The sequence below is a fragment of the Sinohyriopsis cumingii genome, chromosome 1, assembly GCF_028554795.1.
Source record: "Sinohyriopsis cumingii isolate HCF-2022 chromosome 1, ASM2855479v2, whole genome shotgun sequence".
NCBI classification, from domain to species: domain Eukaryota; kingdom Metazoa; phylum Mollusca; class Bivalvia; order Unionida; family Unionidae; genus Sinohyriopsis; species Sinohyriopsis cumingii.
Window position 1 is genome coordinate 124,775,094 of NC_142961.1, and position 25,819 is coordinate 124,800,912.

Here is a 25,819-nt window from a genome sequence, read left to right on the forward strand (position 1 = left end):
TATATATCGTACAGGTTAACTTACGCTATCTCAGAGGAGTACGTAATATTAATTCAAATGGAATGACATAATAAGTAAATAGTATATACCAAAGGTATGTTATGAGCTTTACGGTAATGAAAAACTTCTGTAAAATTAAGGAAACCAGTATGGGTACCTGACACACATGAGACACTGCCCTAGCTATTGCAAAACTGTTGTCACCCGATAAAAGTAAATTTTATTTTCGTTGCATGGATTTCAATTTCGTCAAATGTGGATTTCTTTTTTTAAGTTTTAAGAATATTCTAGGCAGAGTGTTGTATAGCTTGGAAGACTGCCAAGTTATTTGTTACAAAAAGGAAGTTAAATGTTATGTTAAATCGTGTGTACATTCATGTACTTGTGTGATACGATTGATATGTCTATTTATATCTATTGAATTTAGGTTTAACTATCTTCCAGGTAGCCATATTCTACGGATTGAACATGGGATAAGTAAAAGGTCTGAGATGAATATTTTTCGATCGTAGGTAAGTCCTGATTTATCTCTCAACTTTTATTTAAAACGTATTTTCCTTGTATTTGGAATTACTACCACTATGTTAGGTTTCTAAATTAACAATCATTATGGAATAAATGTGAACTTTTTCATTTATATCTACTCTTAGGTCTCTATGGCCTTTCGTTCCTGTATTTGGGGAACAACTAAGAGAACTAAAAGAAGTCACGGTCATATCTGTACGAGCAGTTAAGTCCGGAAATTTAACAAGGACCAATGCAATATTACTTTTAAATACGCAGCTACGACCAAGGGCAGACCGCTCTGTTGGACTAGTGGTTAGAGCGTCCGACTCGGAAACGGGAGTTCGTGGGTTCGAACCCCGGTCGAATCATATCATACACTTACAATAATCGTACTAACAGCTGCCTCGCTAGGCGCTCAGCATTAACAGGTTAGTATTAAGACTGGTCGGCCTGGTGTCAGGATAATGTGACTGAGACGTCATGTTACATGTCTGTTGTATTATGCCCCAGTGCTATACATTTTATAAACTGCCACACTGCAAACATCGTAGCGATAGAATAGATAAATTGTGAAAGCTATGTTAAAAATTCTCTCTCTCTCTCTCACACACAAGGCAAGGGGGTGTAAAGAATATCAATTTTCGGCTAAGATAAATTTAGCCTTTTAACTATGCATTTGTGGGGGCATTCAAGTTTTATCGCTGGTCATCAATAGCGTCACAGAAGAATTGACTCAATAGTGTCAACATAATTGTGTCTGTCACAACAGTAAATTAGACGAATTAACAGTAAATTAGAATAAGTAATATCTCTATTTAAAATGTCTACACTATCGCTGTTAACTGCAGATTCATACCGAAGAGAAAAACAAACACAATTACACTTTGAGATATCCACATGATAAAAACTTTCATAGATATAAACGTCTAGGTGCGGTCATCGATGTTGCATGTGGAATATCAACCGTCTTAACTGTGGTTCTAGATGTTACTGGAATTGAAGGGACGATGACATGCATTGTCGATTTTATTGATTAGATTCTCACCGTAATGTGGACGATCACATTTATCAAATTGGATATCTAATCTTATTTCAGTTCGACAAATATTATATTCAGCAAGAGTGTTTTTCATATGGATATTTTCCTCGTAGAATTCCAAATGATATACCGAGTGACGCTGAAATATATCCACCATTTACATTATTTAGAAAGTTCTATTTTTTCACCTCACTACCGGTCATTGCAGTATAACCTTTGGCCAAGAATCATCCAGTGGCCAAATTCTATAAGAGCTATTTATTATTGGTATCTCAGGATCCAGGAAAACTCAACTGTTACTCATTTTGATATTAATATGGTTATAGTTGGATAAATTGTGTTTATTCGCTGCATCAGCTGATGATCAACAGTACTGCACTATTCTTATTCATGAAAACGGTAATAATAACGAAGATAACGAAACAGTTGAAATTATTACAGATGATAAAGATGATCGATCGGTTGATGGTCTGGTTGGAAATATAAATAATATAGTTGCTTACGAAGATGTGATAGTAGATAAAAAATCAAATGCAGCCAAATCTTTTTACGAAGTAAGCATACGAGCACTTTAATCATGTATACAAAACGACGATATACCCAAGTGATAAGGTTATTAGAGATGGCTGCACTGTTAAAATAACCGGGATTTTCGGATTCACAACATAATACTTGACATACTAGTTCATTTATCATGATTGTCCAAATATTTGATTTTGTCCAAATATTTGATTTGATTAACATAAGAACGCAATTACTTAATGATTAAAAATACAGATAAATTAATTTAGCAAATATAAAGACAAGGGGTGAATGGTTCACAACGATTTGACAATGAAACGATGGATATAGTTTACTCTGTTAGCAAACGATGTAAACATTTTACTCATGTAGTAAAATGCATTCAATCAGCGAAATTATGGGGATAAAAAAGAGGGAAGGATATACAACTTATCCTTACAGTCCTGAAAAATGCACTGGGTTTACGAACCACAAAATTAGCCCACGGCAAACAAACATGACATGTACGGAGATAAACTCCGTCATCAGTACACTGTTTCAGCTCCACGGCTGCTACAGTTCAGCTTCACATCTTCCACTGACTCCGGCCACTCGGAACACTTCTGAACACTCATAACATTAGACCCTCTAAACATTTGCCACTCCGGACACCCCGGACATTAGACACTCTGGTCATTCAAGACACAGACAGAGACAGAGACACTCTGTTCACTCCAGACACAGACAATAGTCATTCCGGACACCCGGACATTAGACAGTAGACATTCCGGACACCCCGAACATTGGACACTCGAGTCACAGACAGTAGACATTCCGGACACCCCGTACACCCAGATCACATACAGCTCTACAGCTGAAGACGTGCAAGTCCTTGAAGCAGACTACCCGCTGACAAGACTATTTCGTATTGTAAAGAAATGTACATACGGTGAGGTATTTATACACCGTCTGCGCGTTGTAGGAGTTCGGTTCGTCCCATCGTGAGCAATTCGCACGTGCTGCATGAGATAACCGAACTCACTATTTCAAAATACGACACAATATACATAAATCACCCTCGGGCATAGTGTACACAAAATATGAAACCCGAGTACATGTATTCAATAAATAAAAGAGTTTAATTCCGTGACAGTGATAATAACGAAGATAACGAACCAGTTGAAATTATTACAGATACTAATGGCGCTCGATCGGTTCGATGGTCTGGATGGAAGTATAAATAATATAGTTGCTTTCGACGATGTTAGGCTACATAAATAAGCCAATGCTGCAAAAATCTTTTTTACGAAGCAGGCATACTAGTTCATTTATCATGTATGTAAAACGACGATATACCCAAGTGATTGAGATTATTAAAGATGGCTGTACGTTTTGGTAGATTTTCTAACGGTGTTGATAGACAACCGCTGAGAAATATTCCTTTGGCCTGGTGCTCAGTTGATATGAATTACAATAGCTTTACAATTTATTGTTTCTTGGTAGACAACAACCATATGGATTTTTAATTTATGTAGCCGATCAACAAACGTTAATATCTGGTCGGTATTGATCGTATTTTTAAAACACAGATTGATTTAACTGTGATTTAATGGCCTGGCCACGTACAACTAATATAAATATAAAGTATTTTTGTTATCTTGCACGGAGTCGAGTAACAAAAGGATTTCTCATATGGCTTAGAGTTGGACAAACTTTATATATATATATATATATATATATATATATATATATATATATATATATATACATGCACAAGTTTCATCCACCGGGCTTTTTTCCATACACGGTCACCTTAAAATAGATGATCTATGCGCACAAATACATCTTGGTTGTAGGAAAAGATGAGGGCGCCCCCCCCCCCCCCCGCTGAAACACTGAGAGAGGACGAGAGAGAGAGAAATTGTTGTTTATTGACGTCTTAGAAAGTAAAAGGATATTTTACTCAGTCCAGCTCTTAACTTCCAGGAAGTTAACCTCTCTACTGGACCTGCTTGTGGAGGGATATATTTCATCAACGGCGTAGTAGTACACCGTTCCTATGTACATGAGTTTCTTGCGTATACAAAAGAGTCCTACTTCAAGTGAGCTCCAAATTGAACAACTTAAACATCACTAAAGACATGGTCATATTTATCATTCTTGAAACGAAATGTAACATTGAAAACACATCATAGCTTATAATAGTAAAATGCCTGTCGGTGCGAAGGGGTGGGGGCATTTTTACCCATTCGCCAGGCGAGGGCGCAGATGGGAGGTTTTCTCGGTTATGTTGCACCTAAAAGTTTCATAGTATTTCACATTCACCTTAGTTCAATTTTTCGCTAAACGTATTTGAGTTGGTGAGTGCATAGGTGACTGACATAAACATTGTTTTCTGTAGCAAAGTAGTGGCATTACTAAAGAACATTGTCTCCGGGTGACTTAAATCCTCGTGCCGCTACTGGTCCTAATTCGAACGCATGAGCTTACAGACTAGAGTTGAAGGAAGGAAACCAGTCAATGTTTTCGCTTCAGTTCGTCTAAACTGCCTATATATAGATACTGATATGAGAAAGAAATATAGTTAAGAAATTTAAAAAAAAACAAACAACAAAACCCCATCTATGAGCTTTATATACTTTGTTTACGTTGCAGTGACTAACGGGCTATTACATCTGCACTAACTTAAATACACAAAGCAACTGTTAAATGAAGCTATGAGTCACGGATAATATTATAATAATAAAAACTGTGTCAAACACGTAGAAAATCCAACGTGAGTGTCAACTGTCATTGAAAAGAGTTATTAAACTATGTTCACGGGTCTATTTAAAGAACTGGGTTTCGTTAGTATGATTCGTATTTAAGGAATGATGGAAACTACTCAAAAGACGAGAAAGGTCACATCATCGATTTTTTTTCAATCCTTATGCTCTAAAGAAACACAATATCAAAAGTAACAAGGTGCTCTTTGTAATAAATATATTTTCATTTGTAGTGCAAATACTGATCTGCGATCACGAATCTTCGGTACAGTCATATATTTGTCTCGTTTGGTTCTATATGTGCTTGGTTTTATAGAAATATAGTTAAGGCTTTCAATTTTATCAAGGTGAGGGTGAATAACCTAATTTATATTTTTTCTCTTTACTTGGTTTGTGAATTAATTCCACACTCTCAGTGCAGTAGCGGTTCATTCATCTTTGGTAAATTCATTAATATGAATACAAAGAATATAACTTGCGTAGACGAAAGAGTTTAAGAAGAACCCAGATATACAAAGAGCGAAAAGGTTCGGTGTAGTAAAATAACAAACACCTACAAGCTGCTGACAGAGATGAAGAGGAATGGCACCATTATCAAGCACAGAGAAAAAATATGACTTCTTATATTAAACTTACCACCCAAGACAGAAGTATATAGAATAAATCATATGCTGTCATTCACGGGTCCTAGGAGTATAAAGGAAAACAACAAATTGATATATATAGACTCAGTCTAAATGTATGACTCAAGCCATTCAACCTCTTTGTCTGACATGTTCCTTTCAACCTAAGCATGGTATATGTCATGCAATTTAAATGTATGGTACGTACTAGGCAATCTAAATGTATGGTATGTGCCATGCATTCTAAATGTATCATATGTGCCATGCAGTCTAAGTGTATGGTACATGCCGTGCAATCTAAATGTATCGTATGTGCCATGCAATCTAAATTTATTTATGTGCCGTGTAGTCTAAGTGTATGGTACATGCCATGCAATCTAAATGTATGGTATGTGCTATGCAATATAAATACATGGTATGTGCCATGCAATCTAAATGTATGGTAAGTGCCGTTTAATCTAAATGAATTGACATTTCGTAGTTTTTTCGTAAAAGCACGCATCCTGTATGCAGACCAATTACATCACAAAATGTAGAACCTTTACTTTTTGTCAAGCACTGAATTCGCCATTGGCATTGACTTTTTATTGAACTTCGTCATTAGTCGATGAACATAAAATATAAAGTTTATATCTTTGAAATATCTTACCAGCTGATGAAGCTTTTACGCTATTTCACTAAGTTCTGCGTTTGAGATGGATATGTGTTCTAGAGAAAACTACATGTTCTCCTCCAGTTGGAGAGTTGCACGTCTCATATACAATAATACATTGCTCTTCCAATATTAGACACAAGCAATACATGGTACTGTGAGATCTCGCTGTGTCTGTGTGACCTGATATTCTTTTGATGATATAAATAATATTTGCGGAGATTGGGCAGTAGATAAATTAAATGAACGAATGATCGGTTCTTCTTGCTACATAATGTTCAGTAGCTGAGGACCTATAACCACAAAGAGGAACCTTACTTGAACAAATTTACGATTTCGATAAGAACTTGTTCTTGCCTCGTACATAAAGAAAAGACGACATGTGCGCGCATATATGCGCACGGGGATAATAGTTAGAGTAGAGTTTTACAAATACTTTATCCATACAGAAACAAATTAACCGAAACGTTTAAAAAACGTTGTTTCAGATAAGCTTGACCTTGCTTTATGGACAATGTGAGGGCGAGGAAGCACATACCGAAATAGTAGAGCATACAGTTGCTACACTATGAAGTTGACAACAATCCGTTTAAGGTTTTTCGGATTCATTAAACGTTGATTTAAACATAATACATATCATAACATGTCCTGGACCGTACATCGGGCAGAGAGTAATGGGTACAAGCTATATCATCTTACCGATTTTCAGTCTTGGTATGACAGTATCCTAAGAAATGTATAACCCGACTGAGAAACTCTGAAGGCAATCTTATCCATAACGTTAGGATGAGTAAAGAAGGCGAGCCACCAATCATATTGACTTATTCATCTATACCAGCTACTTGACGTATTTGACGAATTTTGCATATAAGAAAGACACGGATAAATGAGTCTGTATTACAGGTTTGGTTTCTTTGTAATGCATTTGCTCATCAGAGATAGCAAGAACATTTAAGAGGCATTTAAACTGGAATCATACGGTACAAAAGTTTGTAACAGGAATGAATAGTACTCAAGTGCTCTATAGAATGTATGCAAGAAGGGAATAAGTTGTTTCTAACACGAGTGTCACCAAACCCCCTCTCCGATCTGTTTAGATGTACCTTGTTCTTGATTATGTCACTTGGCTAATTAGACACTCGCTAATGCTAGTATTAAGCTGTTCAAAGACATGCACGTAAATACTGAGCCATCGCTTCATAGTATAAAATAACTGTACGATCATGTCGATTTACGATCCAGAATATTGAGTATTAGTTAGTCAGAAGCATTTCTTTCTTTCTCATTCGATATTTCTTTTCCTCTGTCTCTGAAAGACATCATGTTCACCATGTGTATGCATATTTACATTGTTTTGTGTAGGGCCTATAAAACGTAAAGGTTAATCTCCGCTATCTCAGAAAATCTCAGAGGAATACGTAATATTAATTCAAATGCAATGACATAATAAGTAAATATTATATACCAAAGTTTGTTATGAGCTTTGCTTTACAGTAATACAAACTTTTTCCTGTAAAATTAAGGAAACCAGTATGGGTACCTGACACACATGACACACTGCACTAGCTATTGCAAAACTGTTGTGACCCGATAACAGTAAATTTTATTTTCATTGCATGGATTTCAATTTCGTCAAATTTATTTATCCCACTTCCATATGAAACTTCCATAATGATGAAAGGAAGGAACATACACAAAAGAATTGCTTACTTATAATATACTTTTGTCGGTAGCAATGAATAGTTTTAAGGAACATTAAACATGAATCTAAGAGTTAAATTTAGTCCGAAGATCTAGAATACACATTGTAGTAGTAAATACAAAATATACACATAGTCAGGAAGAGCATATAGTCTAGACTGCGTACTCGCACTTAATTTGCTCATCTTGAAAAATGTTAGATTGAGAAATATTGAAAACCAAGCAGGCAATTGTTTACATATTGAGATCAGACAAATATCAGACTGCATTCAAATGTTGTTCTTGAGGTTCCAGTACATTATTTAACTTTCTAAAATAAAAATAAAACTTTTCAATGAATACCTTGTTCCTTTCTAATTTATTTATTAGGAGTGCATTGATTACAATAAATCGACAACTTGACCTTTCTACCGATTTTGGAATAGTTTCCAGCAAATACAAACAAGCAAGAACCATGGACGTTGCTTGTTATTAATTTTCAGTAACAGGTGACACACGTCTTGTAGGGGTTTGATAGGTTGTAAGTTATGCAGATCGTGACTCATTGCTTTATATAACTACAACTGGAAACATATGTGCACATATCGTATGGTTAACCCAATGAACTGTCTTTCGAGAAACACGTTATCAAAGATGTTAGATCATTTTTTAATAACGTTATGAATATAGTCAGGCCCGTATAGACCTCAGGTTACACGAGTCGTAGGTTGTGAGTAAATTTTAAGTTTTCTTATTCCTTAGTTCCTAGGTGATTGTAATATGAACAAAGTATATAAAACTTAAAGATTCTTTTAATTTCTTTTGATCCAAATCTATTATTTAGCAGGTTATCTGAACATGAAACGGAAAATTTTGAAGCGTCATTAAACGTTGCTGTATAAACATAGATGTTGAAATTGGAAGAGTCGATTAAGTTAAACTATGTATTATTTCCAATGTTAACTTAATCTCATAAACGACAGCTATGACCTATTTTTAGTGATATTGGATGTCGATCTCAATTAAAGTAGGCCACTTTAACATGCATAAGAAATTCATCGAATAATTCATTCTAAAAGACCTTTATGCCATTTAAAGACGAGTACTATCAGTCTTAGTACCTTTTGACGAGACCATAATTGTGTCATCTTGACATATTTTTAAGACAACTACATCACCATAATCTAGGCTAAATAATGCGAAATAACGCGCGTCTGCTAGTCTTAGCCATATAAATTACCTTAGGGTCAAACTTGTTGCATTCTCTTGAAACGAATAGAATAGTTGTATCGTGTAACTACTTGCGTCAGTAAATATCTCACAAGAAATGCATGTTCGGTTCTCCCTACTACAGACTGTCTCATTTTAAAATCAAATGACGTAAGATCTGTTGCCGCAAAGAGAAGCTTTAATTTAAACTTGCACAATATTGTCAAAAAAGCCGACCCTGCCTCATGTATATAAATAAAAATGATCATGGCATGTACATAAAAACGGCCATTCCTACTTATTCCACTATTGGAATTTTACAGTTATTTCATCCAAAAGACTCGTAGCTTATTTCCATTCATACAGATTTAACGGAAAATTTGGAAGAGATTTTGTAAGTAAGCCCGACCTTGCTCTAGTAAACAGGAAGTAACTGAAGGCAACATCTTCAAGGTACAACATTATGGAAATGCGCAATTGTTTTCACTCCTAACATTACTTCAAGCAAATGACAAAACATCAGAAGCTTTAATCCTAACAATACACACGGCCTTCTATCACTCATTATATCATCAAATCCATTAACCACTTGCAGGGTAATTGTAGTTCAAATATCGGCTTTAACCGATAATAATTACATGGTTTTTGTTTTGCGTATAATAATAATAATAATAATAATAATAATGTCACAATAGCAAACATACATTAATAATCATCACGCATTAATTGAGAAGGAATGATTATAATTTAACAGGAAAATTAGTACATAAACTACGGCAGGGATGGTATGATTACCAAATGTTTATAACATCTTCAAAATGGTGTGAGTGTAGATTTGTAATCAGCTAATTACCTCCATCTTCTCCGCCATTTTATATTTCTCTAATTATAAGGCAATAAGGAACATTTTAATCTCTTGAAATAATTCTAAATTGTGTTTTACGTGTATTTCAACTTTAAATTAAAGGAATAATTGTTTCAGTTTCTGTATTAATGTTTTTACTATCTCATTTCTTTTTAATAATACTCAATGTAGGTGATTTATTAGAAAGAAAGGAAGAGATGGGAGGAAACACGTCAAAGAAGAATTTGGATATTCAACATCACGAGGGACTACAAACAACAGAAAACATAGAAGATGTCGAGAGAAGAAAAATGGGTTTGGTTTCATTTTATGAAGCAATCAACGTGTTATATCTAGATCAAAACGCAATGTAAATATATGACAAGGTGTAAAATATGTGGTTTATTGATTTACCAGATCACTCAACGAAAATAGATGCCCAAAAGGGACGCAACATAGTAAAACACGATAACAGATTTACAGCGAGGGCACGCTGTTTCCTAAAAATGGGTAGTTCCTTGGATGAGCTAAGCTTTGTGGAGAAAAAAAAAACGCGCGCAGTTGGTTTGTGGTAGGGGTGGGTTACAGTTATGCATCAAAATGCAATGCAAATATCTAAACATATTTCGTCAGGTATTCTTTGAAATGAAGTCAATTCACATATTTTAAAGAATAATGGTCTGCTCAGGTACTGATTGCTTTTAGTTTTTTTAGAACTGGTTTGGTAGGATCTTAAAAAGTGGACGATGAATTAATTCAGAAAATTAAAATCGTAAAGGAACTACGTACTGTGAAATGAACGATTCGATCTTGAAGCTGTTTGGTTATTGGTAAGGAAAAATAAGACCGTGAAATGAACGGTTCGATTTTGTAAATAACTTTACTTCATTTTCCAGTCATTAGAACAGTCAGTTAGAAAAGCAACAGACACAAGTTTCACAGAAACGTTCAGACAATTCGGAGAGATTTACGTTGTTAACGCACACTATTAGGTTTGCGTCATAAGTGCTAAATAGATTTACCTCTGCAAATAATTGATAACATTGATAGATTCAATGAAATATCAATATCACTCAAAGATAAATTTAGTCACTGGACGATTAAAACATATCAGTGACAATCATCAATATACACATGTGTTATGTTAATCTTCAGCCTTCAAACTTTATATGATCTGAACGACTATTTGGTAATACATATCGTAATGTTGTGTTATAATTTTGAAGTGTGCTAAATATAAAAGTACAATTTAGACACTACCCACTATTACAGCACATCTGTGTTAATCCATGATGCGAAGTTAGATATATATTGTGTTCAGTTATAACATTTAATAGCCCATGACGTATTTGTTGTGATTGAAAGTGCAATTATCATTGACATTAGTATGATATATCCTAAAGAGAAAAAAAAATAACGTATACTACTATCAAAAACAGAATGCGATAAACAGATGTGGTAGCTACAAAAGGACAGGATCAAGAGCGTGCTTTACACATCCAATAAAATTACTTTGTTTGGTTCAGTCATCAGCCAATACACGCCGGTAAATAACTTTAGGTAGGAAAAGGTAAGTATTCCCTGTACATTAAACTTTTCGAAGTAGAAATTTAGAGGAACCCCCGTTGTTACACTTCCTCACGGTACCTGATAATGCTTTCTTCACGTTTGCACGTAAAGACGCGTGACGTTCTTGCTCAGTACGAAATTCTTGGAAGGAGATATTAGTAATGGCTTCCGGTACTTTTAATTTACGTAATGGTCTGTTATCCTCATTTACCTTAGTTATGGTTTGCACTGCTTGGATGATCAGGAATCGGAAGTCAGACATGGTTGGGAGTCTAGATCCCTGGACATTGCCAATCGAAAGTTCATAGATCGGGTTGGCTATGCACAAGGCTTCCACGATTCCGGTCAAGAAAGGTGTTTCAGTATATATCCTTGGGAAAGGAACGCGGTCGATTGTTTGGACCCGTACCATACAAGGCGATTTAAACCCAAGCAATTGGTCATCGCGGACGAGACTCCGTTTCACGACTACATTAGTGCATCCTGTGTCTCGTAAAACGGTCAACTCTTGTCCATTGACAGTGCCATTTGCCGTCGGTACCCTTGCCTCTGGGAAAATACATGTGCCGATCGCTTGGATCGCATAGTCACTGATCTCTGCACGCACCACTGGCTCGTACACTGCTTTCCGCTTAGCCTGCTGGGAAACATCGAGTTTTCCATCTTCCGACTGTCTGCCTTCAATGGCTACTGCTACTCTCTGGACTGGTCCCTTCCGATTAAGACAATTGGGGGTGATATGATCCCACTCCTAGCAAGTGAAACATGTTCTTATGCCTTCCCTGTTTCAGGTTCCCTGGGATTTTGGTCCTTGACCTTATTCCCACCCTTGCCGTCTCGCGAGATGACGTTCTGTGAAGCTCCCCGAGCTTCAGCGAATAAATCCGCCTGTATGTCCAAGTCATATATATATTCGTGAAGGATTTCTCCCTCAAGAACAAATATAACTCCTTGCCACAAGTTGTCAATAGTTGGTTCCGAAGCAAGAAATCGATAAGACCCTCAAAATGTCTTAAGGACTTTGTCACATTTCACCCATCGTTGCAAGTAATTGCACGTCCTACTGACGAATTTGGTGAATGTCTCTCCTCTCGGGGTTGCTATACTAAAACTTCTTGCGAAAACCTTCCTCGGTTAGCTCGTATCTCTTCAGAATTGCGTCCTTCAGCGCGAGGTAATTCAGCAAATCGGCCACAGATAAATGCAAATAAACTCTAATGATTTACCTTTCAACAACGCGCTAAGATGCAGCGACAAATCGTCCTTTTTCCATTTTTGCACAGTGCATACATTTCGAGCCTGTTTAAATAACTATCCATGTTATGTTGTTCGTCCTCAAATGGGGGAAATTTTGGACCTCTCAGTTGAACACCATGTTCCCTTCCCTTTCAGTTTTCTATAGCTCAGAATTTCTTTGATACTCTCTCTGCCTATTTCTATCTTCTTTCTCCAAAGCTTCTAACCTCATTTGTTTTTCCCTTTCTAACTTCCTATTCTCTATTTCTTTAAGCAGTTCTAACGTCTCCCTCTCTGCTTGTTTTCTAACTCTATCTTTCCCTTCTCTAATGTTATAGTCTCCCTCTCTGCGTCCCTTTCCCATTCTATTTTTTCCTATTCGGCCTTTTTTCTCCAATTCTACCTTCTCCCTCTCTGCTTGTTTTTCTCTTTCTTCCCCTGCTCTAATTCTATTTTCTCCTTTACGGCCTGTTTTTCTAACTCTACCTTCTCCCTCTCTGCTTGTTTTTCTGACTCTTTCTTCCCCTTCTCTAATTCTATTTTCTCCTTTTCGGCCTGCTTTTCTAATTCTATCAACTCCCTCTTGGCTTCCCTTTACATCTCTAGTTTCTGCCTTTCTGTATCCCTCTCATTTAACCTCTGATCCTTTTCCCTAGCCTGTTCTTCAAGAACAAAATTTCTAAAGGACTCCCTCTCGCAGCCAAACTGTTTCCCCAGTTCTACCAGTTCTTTCATTGATGACATTTCATAAATCTGGTATGACCAACTTAAAGTGCAGTATTATACAGAAAATGCGTTATTACTATAATTTCAACAAACCGTATTTTCCTTCTTCAAAGGCAACAAAACGTGAAGTGTGTACCACAAAAAAAAGTAATGTTAAGTGTCTACTGAACCTCGCTGTCTTGTTAATAGCGTCTGAAACACACAAAAGATCATATAAGAATAACGAAACAATAATTTCAGTGCTCTTCTAATCCGAAATGATCTCACTTTTTACACCATTTGTAACAAGATAACCGGGTGGGATTTTGGATTTACAACGTAACACTTTTGATGGTGATATAAATACGTTTAATAACGAACGACTTGAATGAGCAAATAACTATCATTAATATGTGCGTGTATATGATCCAAATATTGAATCAGTTAACATAAAATGCACGGACTCTTAATATTGAAAATACAAATAAAAGACCTTACACAGTACAAGGGGTGAATGATTCACAGTGATTTCACAACGAAAAGATTGATGTGTTTTACTCAATAAGTAAAAAAATGTAGTAGTTTACTCATATAGTAAAATGTATTCACTTAAATAGTTAAATTATGTCAACAAAAGGGACAGATATACAAAATATCTTTACAGTCCCAAAAATACACTGGGTTTTACAAACCCCAAAGATTAACCCATGGCTAAAAGATTACATGTATGGAGTTATACAATCCGTCACCAGCACACTAGGCTACCGGTCACACTGAATAATCAAGACGTTAGTATTCCAGGTTGGTCAATCAAGCAGTCAGCGCCCACCAATCTCGGTCAGCAACGCCCAATCACCTGCTACTCGAAAAGCAGCACTGTTCATTCAGCTCTACTGCTGCTATGGTTCAGCTTCACAGCTGCTATGGTAGACGTCTATGGTTAGCTCTGCAGCTGGTACTACGTCGATATCTTGGATCGCTCCGGTCACTCGGGTCATTCCCACCACTCCGATAACTCTGGTCATTCTATGATCACTCGGGTCAGCTCTACAGCTGAAGGTATGCAAGTCCTTAAAGTAGACCGCTTACTGACAAGACGTTCCGTAATGTGAAGATTCAATCTTTCGGTGAGGCATTTATACGCAGACGAAACCGTCATTCATAGTCTGTGCGCTGGAAGCATTCGGTGGTTTCCTTATTATTCATTTTAATTTTACAAATAAGTTTGAGTTACATTACTTTGCTTCGTGAATCAATTCACGCAAAAAAGGAAACAAACGGCATAATAATGCTTTTCATAAGATTGAAGACTAATACATTTATGTTCACTTCCTTTTTTCAGAGTTACCAGTATGCAGTCACCCTTAGGAAAGTGTGTTGCACAAAATCGTCCCTTATGATGTGGCTGACGCTAAACAAGTTCCAGGTTTTAGCTTTGCAAAACAAAACATGAAACTCCTTTGATTGGTCATTTCGGAGTCAATAAGACTTGATCTTGAATCATTTATATTGGCTGAAATTAAAAGTGATATTTCTAAATACTGTATATCTTTTCATACCCTCCAAATGGTATGAAAACCAAATCATATGGTACCTCAAGTTCGTCTGCAACCTATTCCTTCATTTGACGAAACATTTAGTAGAATAAAAGTAGACTGTGTTTGTAATTTACCTAAGACCAAGACAGGCAAACAATACTTGCTGAGCATAATGTGTGCGTCCACAAGATTTTCCAAGGCACTTCCTCTGAGAAATATTAAAATTAAAACCAAAGATTGTTTGTACGTTTTGGCCTTCACAAATCAGTCCAGTCTGATAAATGGTCAAATCTGATGTCTGGAATTTTCCAACAAGATATTTATCAATTAGGCATCCAACAATTTAACGTTTCTGCCTTTCACTTTCAAAGTGAAACGGCGTTAAAAAGATTTCATCAAACTTTGAAGAATATGATCGGGTCTTATTGTTCCAATGCAGGAAAAGATTGGGACAAGGGTGTTCATTATCCTGTAGTTTGCTGTTAGGGAATCCGTTCAAGAATCTTTAGGTTTTAGACCTTTTGAATTAGTTTTGGTCCGGAGACTGTTAAAGATATTAAAATAGACGCTTCTTTCAAATGAAGAATTTTAGATTATTCTTCTTCATTATGTCTCTGATTGAAAATATAAGTTGATTAAGGCTTGTGAAGTAACAATAACTAATATTCAAACTACTCTGTCAAAATTGACATTATAAATGAGACAAATACACAGGAAATGAGTTTTCAGATTGGTGATAAATGTCTGGCTCTCTTGCCCATTCCTGAAATCCTCATGGGGATAAGTTGTACGGACGTTATACAATAAAAACGAAAGTAAATTACATAAATTATATCATTACCACTCCTAGGAAACTGAAAAAAATTGTCATATAAATATTTTAAATGAGTATTTTGATAGAGGTAACCGAGCTCATTATTCAATCTGTTTAGTTAACCTTGTAACACAGCGAGGACGTAAACGATGGAACGAGATTTGACAGTAGTGATTTTAGTTTAAAATCTTTGCAGATCCTTTGACTGACTCAATGATGCTTTACTGGGAGTTAATATTGGCAAATGTGATGTTTGCCGTGTTTGTGTCATATTTTTAGGACATATTGTGGTACACAGACAACTTAAACATGTAGAAGTCAAGGTCACTTCTGTCTTGAATTTCATGTTAGTATAAAGCAGCTGATGCTAATTTTAGGTATAACTGAATATTTTAGAAAATTTTGTTTAAATTTCTCGATAGTTGTCAAGCTTCTGACATATTTTTCGAGTAAGAAATTTAAGATTAATTGGTCTGAGAAGCGCCAAGAATTACGTTCGACAAATTAAAGGCCTAACTTTGATGTGCACCAGTTCCTTCAGCTCCAAATTTCAGCAAATGATTTAAATGTCTGTTGATGCAGCTTGTATACGGTTGATGGGGTATCGAATCAAGAAAAATGTGTGGCTTGGATACTGGTTTGCAACATTTTGAAGTGTACCTTGGCTCATATTCTTTTGTACTTAATACATTCGGTGATCATAACCCCGTTACTTTCATTACTAAAATGAAAAACAAAAATCAGAGATTGTTGTGACAGAGTTGGATGCTGAATAAAAACAATATTACATTAGACACATCAGGGAAAACGATACCGTGATTCTATATGCACTCTCACGTGTATGGATTTACCATATTGTTTTATTTTGTGCATATCTTGTGTCATTCATAAGACATCTGCCTATTTAACTTTGGTTATTATAGACTCATATGTATATCTAACTACTATGTACAAGAAAACTTTATTGTATATATCTATCTTATTCTTTTTGAGGGAGGTGATGTGTATATATATATATGTTGTGTATTTCAGTTTTGTCCGCGATTGAGGGTTGTGGATGTAATGCCTGCATTATATCTGTCATGATTATAAGAAGTAAACACGTTGTTTACTGTGAGTTAAAGACTGACCTTGTTTACGAGTAAATGGTTGTTTCCTTCGAAAATATATTACGTTGAAGGTATATATTGATAAACGAGTTTTTATTCCTCTCTTAATATCATTCTTTGGGAATCTATGATGAGTGTTTGCAGATGTGTTCAGTTATAATTTGAGAGTAATTATGTATTTCAGCTATTTATTGTAATTACAAAGTGGTCATTGGTCTTTTGGAATACAACAGTACCTTGGGATTAGTGAGGACCCATTCAAAGTCATTCTGAAAAATATCATTATGATTCTTTCTGATACACAGTATACCAGCATAGAAACGTTATCTATATTTCTCACTCATACATGCAGGCGTCTGTGAGTTGAACCATGTGTATATTCGTCCATTTTTATTCCAGCTTTCTGTCTCTAAATGATAACGTAAATTCTCTATATTTTATTTCTAGCAAACAATACCATAGAAGACAGGAAGAAATGCAACACATATCTACCATACCAGGAAATGCCCAAACAAGCAGGCAAGTTGGATCCTTCAAAGACAGGTAAAACTAAAATAACTCTTCATTGTGATTAAAAGATGAGACTACTTTAGTAGAAGATAACCGAGTAATTAAGGTAAAGTACGTATATGCAAAACGTAAGTTGCTTGTTTTCAAGAAACGTAATAGCTTATAACCGAATAAAGAAAAGCTAGATCGCGTAAAGAACGTTCACAAACTTGGGGTCTGTCCACATGAAGGATATTTGTCATCTATCTTTTCTTTGCAAAGATGTTAACAATCCACTTTTTCCATGTTATTGGAGGAATGGGTTGGGTTTGCGTTGGGTTTTAAGCCAGTGTAAATGGGACTACTTAATATTGCTCGTTTAATTAACTATAAGACTACATCAGGGATACTGCATGGGGATACAATATGCTGTAGGTATCACTACACTAAGTGCACCAATCACTTGCTATAATATCCTTATGTGATTGTCGAATTAATTATTAATGTTTTCTCTGATATTTCCAGGAGTAAAGAATGCTACTTGCATTCAACAGAAAGGGCATTAAGGCCTAACGAGAAAATGAAAGGTTTATCGAGTTTAGAATGTTAACATTTTGTGTAGAATGAAACCTATAGCAAATGTGATTTGATCGGGTCGGAAAACAATCACTTGAAGTAAAAATTCCAGTCATTTCATTCGAATGCATCTTTTTCCATAAGGGGCAACATAGACTGGTACACTTTTCCGTATGTTGTATCCACATGTGTCATTTGTGCACAAGCACGATAGTCTTTACAAAGTGTAAATGACAAAAAAGAACTTACGGCATTACAAATTAAATCCCAAATGTAATCTAGAAATGACAGACACAAGGCGTAATAATTTAAAGTCCTGAATAAAACTCTCTACAAGTCCAGAAAACCTCCAGAAACTGAAGGCGATGACGTGTCGGTGATAGCTTATAAAGTGTTTATGTGTCAACAGTCTTTTTTAGAATCACAGAAATGTAATTTCAGGTTTGAATTCAGTAAAAATTCCAGTGAATATCTTCATCCAAGAATTGTATCAGAACACGTTTGTCTTTTCAGAGAAAATAATCACTTGAATTCAATAATTTTATCCCAAAAAATTCCGGCCCGAAATAAAAAATAAACTGAACACAACATACAACTTGATTGTGCCAAAACTTAAAGCACGAATGACCAAGTCCTCACATTTATAAGATTATATAGTTCTCTACTTGACCTCAGGACACAATTAGCATTTTCTAAATAAACCCATTACCTAATGGAAAATAACCTTCTAGAATGATCCTGATGTTTACAAAGCAATACTCTGGATTATGTATAGTTCACTTAGGACATTCCAAAATCATGACCCATCTAATCCTATTTACTTCTATTAATAATGATACTTATTGTAAACCCATACATATAGAGAATAATTTAGCTAAGTATTAGCTGTTTACAATGTTTAAAATAAAAAGCCAACTTGGGTCCAGCATAAATAAACTCAGTTTTGGACAAGGTCAAGTTCAACATACAGTGTTAAAAAAAGCCAATTAAATATGCATAAGTAGGGAAATATATTATTTGTTAAATTTTATAAAGCTTGTTGTCTTTACTCCTTTTTGTTATTTATTATTAGATCATAGACTAATAACACAGGAAGGTTAGCATCACTTGCTTCCTAATTGTTTTTTCATGCCATTCCATTCCAGGTGCTGGGGACGATCCTGAAATAGTCCGGAAAAACGCCAATCCAGCAGGGGGTATGCAGTTTACGATTTAACTAAATCTAACGCATAAGGATATAAGTTTATGCCAAACTTTTTCAAAACGTAAGTAAAACTTTTCATTCACAAAGAAATTAAGTACAAAGTCTTCGGTAAAACCTGTATTTACTGGACGACAACATGAGAATTCTACAGCTTATTAAATGCACGGCTTATTGGATGAACATGTTTGTCGTAGCAGAAGAAAAAGAAACCCCAGTGCATTTATGTTATTACTAGGTACTTAGACGATATACGAAATTCCTATAAAAAAAAGAAACACGAATAACTTGAAACACATTTATTCAAAAACGCATACCCGGTTCCAAGGTTCGTGTACGAGTAATGCTAAAACACTAAACTAACAGGACCTGACCTCATCTTACAAGATAAAGTTATCATTTGGGTACAGTTACTGCTTAGCAACACTTTAATGGAGAACGTAATGTTTTCATAAGCGTTGCTTCTTCCTCGATTACTGATGAGTGTTTCTCAGAAAATTAAGTCTTCATGATGCGCCGTTGCTCCCTTAAAGTTTTTCCATCATCCATGTTATCGTATTCCAGATGTTGGAGACGACCCTGAAATAGTCAAGCCGGACGCCAATCATATAAGCAGTATAAATATTATGATTTATTTAAAACTAGCTCATACCATGTTTCAGGATATAAAGTATATTTACTATTGGAAAAGTAAATAGAACTTATCATTCACAATGATTTGAAATATGAAGTCAGCTTACAGTAATACATATTTGTTGCAGTACAAGTATAGAGAAAACCGTGTATTAATGTTATTTATATTCCTCTACGATGCATTACTAGACACATAAATTATAATCCAAACACCGAAACTAAACCCCACGAAATACGAATAACACGAAGAAACTATTTTCAAACAGCACACTTAGTTATAATGTTCGAGTACGGCTAACGCTAAAACACTAAACAAACTAGAACCGACTTAATCTTGCAAGGAAAACTACTTTTAGTTTGTATGGTCGTTGCAGACAAAATGTAGCTTAAACATTTTTGTTGGCAGGGTAATGTAATGATCATTGATGCTTTTCCTCAATTAGTGTTATATGTTTTTCGGAAACTTTAAATCACCACGAGGTGCCGGTGCTCCCTTAAAGTTATTCTGTTTTCCATGCTATTTATATTTAAGAAGCTGGACATGATCCCGAAAAAGCCAAGCCTGACACCAAGCCTACAAGGGGTATGAATGTTATGATTTAACTAAAACTAACACTTCATATCGTTCTCGTCCCTTTCTGTTGATATTTCATACAGATTTACAGTTAAATGCATACAGTTCAATGTCGATGAATCAATAACTTAAGTCTTGATTCTTATCACTCTGTCATTTAAACAAATGTCAGTTCACATCCGTGACTTAGATTTAATATCATGCAGCATAATCCACTGTCATACACGAAATAATTAATCACCTATAGTACAAGTCACACTGCCTATGTACTAATATACATTTATAAAAAAAAATTTAAAAATAATTTAATCGTAATATAATTATAAGAAAGTTTATTTAATCATGCTTTTTGAGTGATCTACACATTAATTGTCATACAAAAATTTGCCGGAGAAATTTGTCGATCGCCATAGACTTCTACAATGGCAGTTCGGCAACATACTGCTCAAGAAAGTCGATATTGGATTGAGCTATTACTAGTGCAGGGGGAATCAAGGTGTGATCGCGCGAACAAGAAGTCGCGCTCATCTTCATTTATCTCCTGTATGGATGTTCAACAATAAAATGGGATCAAGGAGTCACATACAATAAGTTTTATTCTTAGCTTGTACATGTGAAATTTATTCAAAATTATAATTTAGCACGATGTAAAATTTAACTAAAATACTTTTAGAATTGACAGCTGTATTTCATGTCTTTGACGTGCATGAAAGCACATATTTGAATGGAAAAAATAGGTATTACGTACGAATTGAAATAAAACACATGACATACCATACAGAAGATATATACGAAATTACATGACTGCCTCTTATTTATTGGAATCATGTGCCGATTTTGTCTTGCTGCCTGTGTTTTCCCAGGCGTTGCTTATAAATGGCGTCATTGTCGCGTATCTCTTAATGTTTGTAGTAGAGGCGCAGGCGCGTCCAGTCTTACATCAAAGCGAGCGACAAAGCGGTTTAAGCGAGATCACCACACTTTCTTGGCTGTGCTAAAATGTCGAAGTAAGTTGTCTAAGAATTTGCCGTTAAGTATTTTTTCTAGGAATTTGTATTTAAAAAAATCATCGATGGCCTTTTGATGGACAAGGCGCGAAATAATGTGAGTGAACGCCATTTAACCATATGTGTTGTCAAATTCTCAAAAATGACACCTGTAGCTGCAAAAAAATTGACTTAGAGCGCATACATGTGCTAATTGACTTGTGCTATAGAGAGAGCAGGTGTATTCATTTATATCAACTTCTCGACTTGAAATACAACATTTATAGCAAATGCACTATCAAACGTTCCTAGATATACATATGCGAATGCTTTACAACCCACGTTTGTATTGCTAGTAGGTAGACTTCAGTATAATGATGGTGTGGCTACAAGATAGTGCATACAGTGATGGAAGTAATTCGTCAGTATTTGTTTTCAAGTTTTTGTTCGTGGGCATAGACAAAATCTATACAAACTCAAATAACTGATGGTTCTTATCCATTGCGAATATCATACTATTTTTTTTAATGAACACCAGAACAGCAAGTAGTGTACAAATGGAGGATACGGTAATGTAAATATAAAATTGTTTTTAATTTATTGTTCTTGTACAATGCGCATACAACAATGGTGAAGTAATGAAACTATATAAATGTGATTTCACTCTTAATTTGTACATATTAATGCAGATATACAATCAGCTATCTATTTGATCATCACCTCTATCTCTCTCTCTCTCTCTCTCTCTCTCTCTCTCTCTCTCTCTCTCGCAGCCGACACCTCCCTTGTGCAAGTCGTCTATTTGTTCTTCCTTTCATGTATTTGTATAATAATCGAGGGTATCTTGATGTCATTTTTTAGCACAACCTTCCAAGCAACAAAATAAACGCAAGCCACGTCATGGTCATAAACATCTAAAGACAGTAGACGAACTAGAACCTCATAAGACAGGTGAAGTTGAAAACAATCTTTCGAAGACAGTAGAGGATGGACATATTTTAAAAGAAGGTAACATACAACTTGCAATAAGTCCTTCTTTCCAAGAATAGAAAATATCTGCATGAACAATCTGATGAAATTGTTTTTGTATATCAGTTGTAAAACTTTTCACGCCTTCAAAAATGTGGAAAGTCCTGGTGAAGACATCATCTGTTGAGAAATGTTGAAGTCAGAAGATACTGAAGCCTGAAAGAATCCCTGCATACATTTTTCAAATGATATGGGGGGAGCAAAGAAACCACCGCCGAGTGAAAAATTGGATTCATCTCTAAAATGATCAAAAATGGCTACCTTTGGAACTGTAGCAACTGCAGAGTTATCATCCTGCTATCCCTAACAAGCAAGGACTTCAGCAGAATCGCTCTCAAGCTGAGAAAGGAAAAAAGCTGGTTTCAGGAAACGACTATCCTGAATTAACCCGATTTTCACACTCCGACAGATACTAGTGCAGAAATCTGAATGAACAGTACCGCAACATCTACTTCATCGACTTCGAAATGACTTTTGACAGCCTTCACCGTGACTCCCTCTGGAAAATACACCGGTTTTATGGTATCCCACTGAATACTGCAAATTTCATCGAACTTCTGAACCATGACTTCCAGTGAAATGTCGTCTGCATCCACCATATCAGAGACTTCTTCCGCGTCAACACAGGTGTGAAACAAGGCTGTGACCTTGCACCGTTCCTCTTTGTCCAGCCATCGACAGGCCGACGAAAGCGACAACTGTTATATAAGATACAATGATGGGAATAAACAGGTAAAAACCAAATTAGTGAGAAAAAAGAAGTGAAGTGATTCCAGACGGAGACTCGGAGTTAGAAGGAGGAACCAGGATTATCAAATCCAACCAATCCTAGGATATGCTATAATACATGTGGAAGTCAGACAACATGGAGTCAAGACCTAGCTGGTGATTTACCGAAACAATTTCATTCGTTTTCTATTGTACGGCTCTGAATGCTGGAGGTGAACATTGGAAAATAACGCAAAACTTGAAATCGTCCAATACACGTTTCTAAAGAAGATTCATCTTATCTTCTGGCCCAACAGGACCAATAACGATGACCTCTATCAAAGGACAGAATCAATATTTATCGTCCATATTGTAAAGAAGAGAATATGTCGTTGACTGGGGTATGTATGCCGAATCTCACTGGGTGCTTCACCCAGAGCGCCTCCACTGGACCCCAAACGGGAAAAAGACACAATGACAAGGACTATTGAAAAAGAAATGCAGACATATTTCCTGCCATGGAACATCACCAAAGATTAGGCTACATACCAGCATTACTGTCGCTTTGTCAGTAATGATTTTCCCGTTAACTCCCTTGGGACTCAATACAAATTGGTTTGGCTCAGTTAGTGATGCTCGACTAGGGATAAGTGAGTGAGTACAAAGCAAATGTGAAATGACAGAAAGAGTTGCAAATGCGGTAGATTGGTAGCGATTCGAGCAATTATGAATACTGAGTCTGTCGACATGAATATATTTATAACGTGATTTCTCTTCCAAAAAGTTTTCAAGGATTTGAAAAACCGATTTTGTTATCTTTCCTGTCTTTTTTAATGATCTTTTATTCTTATTTTTTATGTTGTCCCTTTTTAGACACTGTAGTCGAATCGACTGAATCATATTGATTTCATAGATTATAATACTACACCAGTAGGTAAGCAGTCAATACAAGGAAACTGCAAGGTAGTGTACAAGATTCTAGATTCTACTATACTGAGCCAAACAGATTTATACTGAGTCCTACGGTAGTTAACTGGAAAATCATTATTAATTTTGCTCTGACTTTTTCTTCTTCTGAAAATGTTCTGATCGGTGAAGAATGTTATTTGCATCCAAGAGAAAGCAGCATAAAACTTAAAAGATATAAAATGTTTATTGGAGTCAACCTGTTGGCTTTTTTAGTATGATGAACAATGAATCGTGTAACTCGGTCAGTTCCAGAAAGCTCACTTGTCCGAATTATTCCAGTTATTTAATTCATATGCAACTATTTCAAGACATATATGCTTAATTTACATTATATGTTGTGTCCAAGTTTGTGTCTAACACCATTAATACAGTCTTGGTGAATTCAAACAGTACAACTAATGCTCTCAATTGTATCAAAAATGTAGCACAAGAGAGAAGATATATAAAGAATTCTGTTAGTGTAAATTATGCCTTTTAGATTTTTCTCGAGACAATGGGGAATATGTTTAAGTGAGTATCTGTCACTGGAATTAACTGAATGGGTTTCGATTAGTCAAGAGACTAATCCAATTCTGTCAAAATATGTTACTACAGTACAATAATGCCCTTGGAAGGAAATGAAAAAGTTGTCCATACGTGTGTGCTGAATGGCTACACATTATCTATTCGGCAATACATATTATATTGTCCTTATAACAAAGATGAGCTATTATTTTTTTTATTATTAACCTGCCAGGTATGCCACTGTCCTCTTAATGGATACGTAACAGGGATATTATGAAATGATGAAGCTATTCTATTGTCATGAGACGTGAAGTCATAAAACGGAATTGTTTTTACAACACTGCATTTAACCATTATCTTTGGGTACTTACCGGCGCTTACAGAGCAGAATAATGTCACCGCTAAACCTGATAAATCAACATTCCGGGTCCGTTTAATGTCGGAGCATAGCCATCTTGCAAATGTTTAATGATAATGTATCCTCTTGCTCCTTGGCGCTAAATCTCTGGTTTTACTTTGATATATTTGGAACTAATCTCAATAAAGAAAGATTACATTATATTGAACCACTAAATCGTATGTTTGTTTTGATTGATACATTTTGTTTTTAACGGGAAACATTACCTTAAAACATCATTGAACTTTAATTTTGTTTTATCTTTTAATTCGAGGAATTTCAGATTTAAAATAGTCAAATAGTTTAGGATGAAACATAAGTTTAATCGTCTGGCAAGTAAACGTTCATGCTAGAAAATCAAAACCTCTTTCGGCTTGATATGTGATTGAACTTCTGACTCTCACAAGTTCAAATTAGACTTGTTAAAAGAAGTCGTTTACTAATTAGCTGACAAAACCTTTCATACTTAAGCTTACGTTCTCCACGAATGCTGAAGAGTGCAAAATATCACTAGATCATTAAAGTTTTCTAGGTATTGTTTAAGTCGTGAGTGTACTTTCTAAAATTAGAGATAGATGCTTTACTACATACTGAGTGGCTCTTTTCTTCTTTTTAACAAAGTATCCGGAACATTCCTTATATTATTATCACAAAAATATGTTTACTTCGGTAACAGAATAGACACATACAAGGATACAAATATATTGAAAGTTTGCAAATTTCCTTTAAAAATAGACTTTTTAATACATGAAACGGCTCTGACAATTTAATGGATATGGAATAGGGAGATAAGGCTGGAGACGTGAAGCTATTAAGCTATGCTATTCTCATGAAAGACATGAATTTATGAAACTGAATTGTGTTTACAAGAAAACATTTAATCATTAGTTTTGGTACTTTTAATGCATAAAAGTGTCACCTCTAGACTTGGTAGGTCAACATTCCAAATCTATGTAATGTCA

At 35.5% G+C, this 25,819-nt stretch overlaps 1 protein-coding gene across 1 annotated transcript in view; it reads left to right on the forward strand.

The window, feature by feature from the left end:
* Window positions 1-428: 428 nt before the first annotated feature.
* The window catches only part of LOC149807811 (uncharacterized), a 49,009-nt gene continuing 23,618 nt past the window's right edge, over window positions 429-25,819 (forward strand). The window contains exons 1-6 of the mRNA XM_089970707.1: window positions 429-512; window positions 10,013-10,135; window positions 17,239-17,334; window positions 19,002-19,052; window positions 20,223-20,273; window positions 22,112-22,258. Of these exons, the coding sequence (XP_089826833.1) occupies window positions 10,039-10,135; window positions 17,239-17,334; window positions 19,002-19,052; window positions 20,223-20,273; window positions 22,112-22,258 (442 nt within the window). The 5' untranslated portion in view covers window positions 429-512; window positions 10,013-10,038. The remainder of the gene's footprint in view (window positions 513-10,012; window positions 10,136-17,238; window positions 17,335-19,001; window positions 19,053-20,222; window positions 20,274-22,111; window positions 22,259-25,819) is intronic.